The sequence below is a fragment of the Varroa destructor genome, unplaced genomic scaffold (genome assembly GCF_002443255.2).
Source record: "Varroa destructor unplaced genomic scaffold, Vdes_3.0 BEIS01000004.1, whole genome shotgun sequence".
Lineage (NCBI taxonomy): Eukaryota > Metazoa > Arthropoda > Arachnida > Mesostigmata > Varroidae > Varroa > Varroa destructor.
The window spans coordinates 36,973,503-36,981,422 of NW_019211457.1; the positions used below are offsets into that span (position 1 = coordinate 36,973,503).

General features: G+C 40.8%; 1 protein-coding gene across 2 annotated transcripts in view; it reads left to right on the forward strand.

Annotated features, from left to right (window-relative positions):
- Positions 1-4,025, forward strand: part of na (sodium leak channel non-selective protein na) — a 43,481-nt gene extending 39,456 nt beyond the window's left edge. For both annotated transcript variants that reach the window (XM_086988968.1, XM_022801755.2), the window contains one exon: positions 1,977-4,025. In XM_086988968.1, coding sequence (XP_086845094.1) covers positions 1,977-2,014 — 38 coding nt within the window. In that variant the 3' untranslated portion in view covers positions 2,015-4,025. The remainder of the gene's footprint in view (positions 1-1,976) is intronic.
- Positions 4,026-7,920: the final 3,895 nt, after the last annotated feature.

Below are 7,920 nucleotides of genomic sequence, written 5' to 3' on the forward strand. Positions count from 1 at the left end.
GAAACGATAAAGAAATTATGTAGGCTACAAATGACGCGATTACGTCTGTAGATCTCGTAAAATGAAGAAGATACGCCTGCAAAACTAATCAAATTCGAGATTTTATTAGATACCTACGCTGTGGTAATGATTCCATGAGTTAGAGTGTCCGCATTGCAGAACGAACGGGTTCAACCGGCGTGGAAGAAAGATGTTCTCGAGGTGGGAGGCTAAACAATGAAAAAGTTAATCAATCCATCCTCGGCAACAGGGCTTTCGCCCGCTCTGTTACTTACATGTCACGGGTTTCTAGCGCGAACAAGACCATCTTGCGGAAGCTCGTCCCATAACCTTTTGATGATGATGTCCTGCCGGGTGATCTTTATGGCACTAAGCATCTACTTGGAGAGACAACCGAATGGTTCTTCCTTCATCCACCAATAGGTGCTTACTTAGCAGAGGCGGACCCTTGTGGCTTTATTGGATCCTATTAAACGTAATGAGACTCAAACCGATTTGAAAAAATTAGGTTAATGCTATATTTACTTAGGCATAGCGATCAAATTATTTTTACAGAACACAGCGGTATACGAGCGTAGCCTCCCATCATCAAATTTTCTACATATCATTACAATTCTAATAGAAGATACGATGTTTTCTCTGAGAGAGAAACACGGCATAACTGTTTCAGTGCTGAGTGAAAACAATCGAGAGTAATTTACCTTGAGTTGTAAGCAAATAAAGAACACGGTACAAAATACAGTCAACCGGTTAAGCGTTAACAAGCGTAGTTTGCCGAGAAAAAAATCTCTATACGCGTATGATTTAAGTTGGATTATTTGAAAATTCGCATAGCCTTAAAGAGCTAACTGAAACGGAAACACTTAGGTAAGTAGGTGAGCACAAATTACGCATCAGACTTGTCCGATACCAGCAACAATTCGTCATTGGCTTCGCTCGAAGATTGGCTTTTATACTTTTGGCTAATTTTATTTAATACCCAAGGGATATCAAATCAAACTTACACCTTTCAATATCTAAGGCGCTGGGTCATATCGTACGACCACCTCCCTAGCCATCTGCCCATAAGCTACCATTGTTTACTTTTTTGTCGGGGCCAAGAGCGCGAATAGACTGATTGCTTCCAGAAGTAAATACCGTGACGTCTAATATCGTTTACGACCTCTTCTCCCCACAAAAACAAGACTGTGACGGAATAGCGTACGCTATGGCCACAATTTGGTGTTCAGAGATCGGAACTGATCATCAGCTAATGCAGAAAAAAACATGAACACCCTCATGTGGGCTAAGGGTATCGGTGCCATTCTCTGATCTATTGTTGCCGTCTCTGATGCTCGAGTTTCGCTGCGGGACTTCGTAGAGGATTCATCCTCATGTAAAATGCTGCTTCTCAAATCAAAAACATTATCTCTAGAAGACGATCTTCTCCATTATATGATCGAGATCATATAGTTTAACTAAATTTTGTACAACCGGCTACATCTGCGAAAGCAACATCGACCCGGGGAGTTAACGCTATTAGCTAGCGTTTACAACTATGAACGCAAACTTCATTTTCCCATTGTGACGATGTGACTCCTTATACAAATATATATTATTTTTGTTACTCAGCTGTTATTAAGTCAAATAGATAAGGTGCTCATGAGCAACACTTACTCTAATTAATAACTCTTATAACCTATTAATATTATTCAATTCCTTTCTCTATCTTAATTTTTCCGATTTTGAAATAATCTTATTTTTGTTAATTCTATTCTTAATCAAATAATTTACCTGTTCACGAGTACTACCTTTGATTAACTGAAGCTTATATGAAAGCATCATTAAAATTGAGCAAATTTTCCGGCTTTCCGAGCAGCTCGATCGTAAAACTTCACCAACTGATACATTTCAACTGAACTACTCACAAAGATACCTCCTTCTAGAAAAAGGGTGCTGTTTCCCGTTATAAATACTGTTTTTCGTTACATTTTCAGGTGTTGATTCAAACAGGCCATTAGGACAAAAGGCATAAACGTAGTTACATGATCGAACGTCTGTCGGATTAGTTTAAAGCCATCTAACAGACAAGCGAACGTGGTCGATTGTGTTAGTCTATGCCAGTATTCACGGAGCCGAATAATTTGTATCTTTTCCCACAGGACAATACAAACCTTTGCTCGAAGGATCTGCCTGCGCCCACTGGCTCATTCTGAAACGCAAAAGGCCTGCTATCTAGTAAAACCCCGAGCTATGGCTATAACGCATCTCTTTCTCACTTAGTCAAGCGCACTGTTCACAACGACGAGAAAATAGCCACTTGAGAGTACATCTCGTGTGCTTGCGCAGACTAAGAGTGGGCAGTTCTTCAGCGACACCCAGAAGTTCCCATGTATCCATCCGTTCGCGGATTTGGAGGAGCGGTTCGCATTGCTTGCTGACTTCTGGTAAACTTTAGTTACCGGTTATAACGCGTTTGGTAGAAAGGTGTTATTGTATCCCTGCATGATGAATGGTGACACCTTTGTTGGGTGAGCACCCGTCAAGCACCGAGCACTGCTACTGCGTATTACGAAATCCTCCACTGGGACGATCTCTCTGCCGAAATAGCTTGACAAAGGGTTAGTGCTATCCTGGGAAGAAGCGAAGAGCATGTGACTGTTCGTTGAAGGGGACGAGCTTATTGGACGCGGCTTTAACTGTTTCGAAATTGTTCCACCATACCTCATACGTCTTGTATAGGATGCCTGTGTCCTTCGCATTAGGGCAGTTCTACCGTACACTCCTGCTCTGCTGCATAATACATATGTATAATACTAATGTCAAATAAGCTTTCCTCCTATACTGTTCCCGCTTGCTCAATGGAGCTGTAGGTGGTTTAAGATTAACGTAATGCAATAGCAGGTGATACGTACGACGGGTATTTTGATAAAAAAAAAAACAGTTGTACGATGCGGGGCTGTTGCTGTCTGCCGTCGGTTGCGCATCGGCCGCCTAGGCGATGCAGTCAAGCGTAAGGTAATAGATCTCTTTCCGGATTTTGCAACAAATTCTAAATTATTCAGTCGTCGTCAGTAAGCCGGGTGAAAAATGTAGTTGAAATCTTACGGACAAAATATATATAGTATGCCTTACTACTAAGACAACTCTTGCTTTTCACTCTGCTAATTTTTATAATAGTATTAGGCTTTTTTGTTGCCTGTGTCACGGGTTTGACAAGCTTCTGTTGGATGAAACATAGCTACAGCAAGCTTCAGGCCTCCCATCTATATAGAGGCGCAATGTCAGACTCTACCACAGATCAGACAGATTGAAAAGCAGGAAGGGTTATCTCATCAGCTATTCTTGCTTTAATTTTGTGTTACCAAGCGTCAGCTGTCAAGCTCCACAAGCAAAGCGCATATTGTAATACCGCACCGAACATAAGGCTTGCCTTAATCAGCTATAAAAGCCCATACGCTTTTATAATTTCGCATTCTAAATTAAACAACTGGCAACTGTTATTATTGGGCTTACTTCCAACATCAGACTATGGCTTGACAAGATTTTACAATGACTATTTACAACGACCGTGTGGTACTAAGGACAATTACTTTGCGTCCTTTATTTATCATTAAATACCGTCACACATGCCCAGCGAGCGAGGGCTTTCCCTCTCGGTCGGTACGCTCCACTCATTAGTTTGTTTCTGTCAATGCTGTATAAATATACCTAATGATAGAACGTAGTGAAGAGCGCATTAAATCATGGATTGTACTTTTTGCTTGAGAACCACCTGTGAGCAACGATGAGAATTACACAATTAACTTATTCATGAAACTTACGCGTGCCGTTGCGTGCACGAGTAGACGAAGTTAATGACGCAGACACTTGAGTGGGAAAGAGTGTGCAATACATGTTGAAATAGGGAAATCTGTGTTAGGATTTTACGAATCTGCAGGGAAATTAGGCCCACTGCTTGCCACGCATACGAAAACCTTTAATCACAGGGGAATTAGACTGAAGTTGTACTTTTACAGAAGAGCGAATAAATGTTATTAAACTTACCCACCTATATTGTCGTCTTCTCAAGTTGTCGATGTGATATAAAGATTCACCTAGGTCATTCCTACATTACAGAAATGTACCGGGTAGGATACCTAAATACGTGTTTAATAGCTAGTGGACATTTCTGACGGATCAAGGTAAAGTAATCCTTTGGAAACGAACAACTTTTCAAGCAGCGTAGTAGCCATTGGCGAGATGTGCGCTCACCGTCTCCGCCAGATAGGACGCTAGAGATAATTTTCGTTGATGCGCCAAAGTGGCATGATTTAGCGGTCTCTTGCCAACGGACAAAAGGATTTATCTTCCTATAGCAACAATAGAAAGGTCAAATTTTTCGAATTTGTTGCTGAAAACGGATTCCAACGGAACAATGATAGTTGACGTTTAGACAGCATATATATTTAAAGATTAAAGAACAGTGACTAATAGTAATAAGGTCCGATAGTTTATACATAAAACGTCAGTATTATGATAGTCCATAACGATATTGCTGCGAATGGCTTTGCCGTCAGGTTCACGAGCCAGGCTAATTTTTGAAAAGAAACGATTTATACTAGGTCCAAAAAAAGCAGATTCGCTAGAAAATCGTTAGACTTCCAGTTGATAACGGGCTTCTAAGGACCGCAAGGTGCTTCCTATTTTGTTAGACGCCAACAAGCCACACCGGTTCAACGTTTTCTCTTACCCGTTCTGTGTAATAATTAATATATGTTACCGCATATAAGGTGTCGTTTAGCGATACACGACTGAGTCATGGTGACCAGAAGCGTTTCGCTTGAATACAATAAAACAAGATGATCATGCCATTGTAATCCATATAAGTTTTCATTATCATAGCGCTCGTAAGACAGTATTCAGAGATCTCGTTGCTTCTATATATATAGAGCTACATAGAGAATTTTCGAAACGCTATTGGAAATTATGTCTTCCAATTCGTCCAGTACTGCTGCCCATATCGTCTTCTCGCTGATAATCGACAAGGGTGAGGCGACAGAAAGCGGCAGATTCAATTTTCCTGAGTATTCTCTAACGTCGAGTCACACCCGTGCTGGGGCTAGTCGCTGCTGCTATCTCTAGCTAGGTCCCTTGTTAGGACTGTGAGGCTGTGTACGCAACGAGTTTTCGGCCTAGACTCGGACAGTTATAGAACGTCGCGCCATGTCCTATCATTCTCTAGTGCCAAAACGACGCTGATGATTTGGAGTTTTTGTATTGTTCCATAATGCGGAGAACAGACCGTCATAAAAACCAGCCACTTTGTACTATTCTGAGATTCTGCTTTTACTCGCGACAATCGCGGCCTAAAAGAGAAAAGATCGCACGGAAGTGTCGCTGCTAGACGACTTGTAAATACTATTTATTCTCTACGACCTACTAAGAAGTCAAAAACAGTTGTCTTAACAACAATTGTACGGTAAAGGAACGTATGAGTATAGCTTCGTAAAGGTGTAGCAGTTTTTTGAAGTATCGAAAAATTGAGAATAACTTTACAGCGCCACACAAGATACTATCGAGAATTTAGATACGTCCACGCTTGGTGCTCATTTATTCTAATTTATTTAAACTGATCTATGAGGAGAAGCGTAGTTACTGGCTAGTAATATTAAATCGTCCAGTATCAATGTAACAAGCCTTATTTCTATATTTTAAAATTACACTGTCATATAGTGGTGCGTCCTTCACGACACCTTTTGACGTTCAAGATGCCTGTAGACCCTTGTAAACCCGAGACCATTCATCTAGACAGTGTCACTTGAGCTTTCAGCGGACGAGTTGCAATGAGCCATGAAAAACTGAAAAATCTATGTATGTGGTTTACGAATACGAGTTCTATCTTAGAACTACAATGGCGGAGACAGCTCGCCGTATAAACCTTGTGTTCGGCAAAGGTCCTACAACTAAAAATATCGTAAGCTCTTCGTTCAGAAAATTCCTGCCCGTAATTTTCCCAAGTAACCGCTCACTAAACTCTGAAATGGATCTCATCAAAAATCCTTTTTGAAAGTGCGCGCGTTTTAGCAGCGACGTTGGATGTACTTAAAAATGTTATGCGTCCTCAACTCGGTCAAATGAATTGGCTAAACAAATTATTGCTGCACAGTTGGAGAAAAAGATAAAAATCAAGGCTTAGAAGTGTTTCCAATAGTGACTCCTTTCTTTTGGACTGAATTCTAACTTGTGATTAAAAAAAAAAAACACAGCCTCTACGATAATCAGGGAATACCGGTCAAATTAGTCGGTGGATGCAACTGAACCGGCGGAATGCCAGCCTGGGGCAAACAGAGTACAGTTGTAAAACCTTATGCTACCTGTTTGATCACCTAATACAAGTGCTATCCGGGACAGCTTCGTGTATCCTGTTTTGTCGATTACGGCCTAAGTGTAAGATCAATAATCGGGGCTGACGCTGAAAAAACTTAGCAGTCAGGATCAGTGAACAGAAGGGGTCAACTTTTATTATTGCATGATAAAGCTCGCTTTTACACCGCAAGTATCAGGGCGGCAAAGATGCATGACTTAAAGTTAAAGGCTTTTTGTCGTCGACTACACCTGTGAACGATTGCTTTCATCAGCTACCTATTTTTTTAATTTAGACAATTTTGTAATAGAAAAATGAATGCCATCTCAACGTGGTGTAAAGTTGCTCTTCGAGACTTTCGTACCATAAACTTGTGCAGCAGAAAAGGAATAGTTACTATCCAAGCAGCACTGGCAATAATGGCGCATGTCCTAAACCGAATAAAAAAATTTAGCCTGTGAAAAAATCAGACTTTACTAAGTCTCGTTTCATACTAAGCTTAATGTTAAGCTTTGGTCTTTTGGGTTAATTAATCGCAGTTGCTGACTAGGGTGCACCAGCGCTATTTGACCGATGTACCATTATTCAGCATTATCGTATTCAAGGATTGAACTTAACGGCTTACCACTACATTGGTCCGAGTCTTCCCATTCAGTATACAGCAAGCTTAACCCCCTGGAATCTACGCAGAACTGCTTACATTTTCTACCGTCACTATTTCGAGTTACACATTTTTCTGGGGTTTCTTTCAGCCGCAACATTACCAAATAATCTTAGCGAATATTTTAAAAATCAGGTTACAAAACACATCGTTTCTATGCAATAGGGCCCGAGTGAGTCGATTTTTCTATACGAACTTACGTTCTTTTGCAAAACCCACATTTTGTTTTCAGCGCGTTCTGAGGCCCGTACATTATGAATTTCATCCCGATAAGTTGTGACACAGCGTTAATTGCGTTCAGCAACTTTATATCTAGCCTAAAATTTGACCAACCGGGAAGTTTTGTATCAACTTATTGTTCGAAATAGACCTAGCCTCTTTCCGTGCAGGAGTGTCCCGGTTAGTTTCAACACGTGATGCTACCACTGCTTATATTGTTTATATATCTCCTATTGAAATATGAAATGTCAAACTTAAGGAAAAATACAACTTCAAGCAACTGAGCTAACGGATCTAACTTGGGGGAAGTTGCTCACGTACCTAATAGTTATTCTACATACAAATGATCGGTTAATGTTCGCGTTCTGAATACAGTATTTATCATAATTCTGCCAAAAAAGCAAACGCTTCGTCGTAGAAGTTCGCAGACTGCATGTTCAACAACCGACTGTGTTACTTGAAGAAAGGCCACTGTGTTTCTAGCCAGCTGTTACATTTGCACACATTGGCCGGTTAGTGCAGAACTAACTGTTTGAGAATAGGACCGTCCGTATAGTCTACGTTTATACTCGTTGGATTAAGCGAGAGTCCAGCGAGTCCTAACATGACAACGTCGACTTGCTTACTGATGCTATCAAGACAAGATTCGCAGAAACACGAAACAAACATTTACATCAGCGTGTGAACCGTTTAGTCCCCGAATCGAAGACGTAAT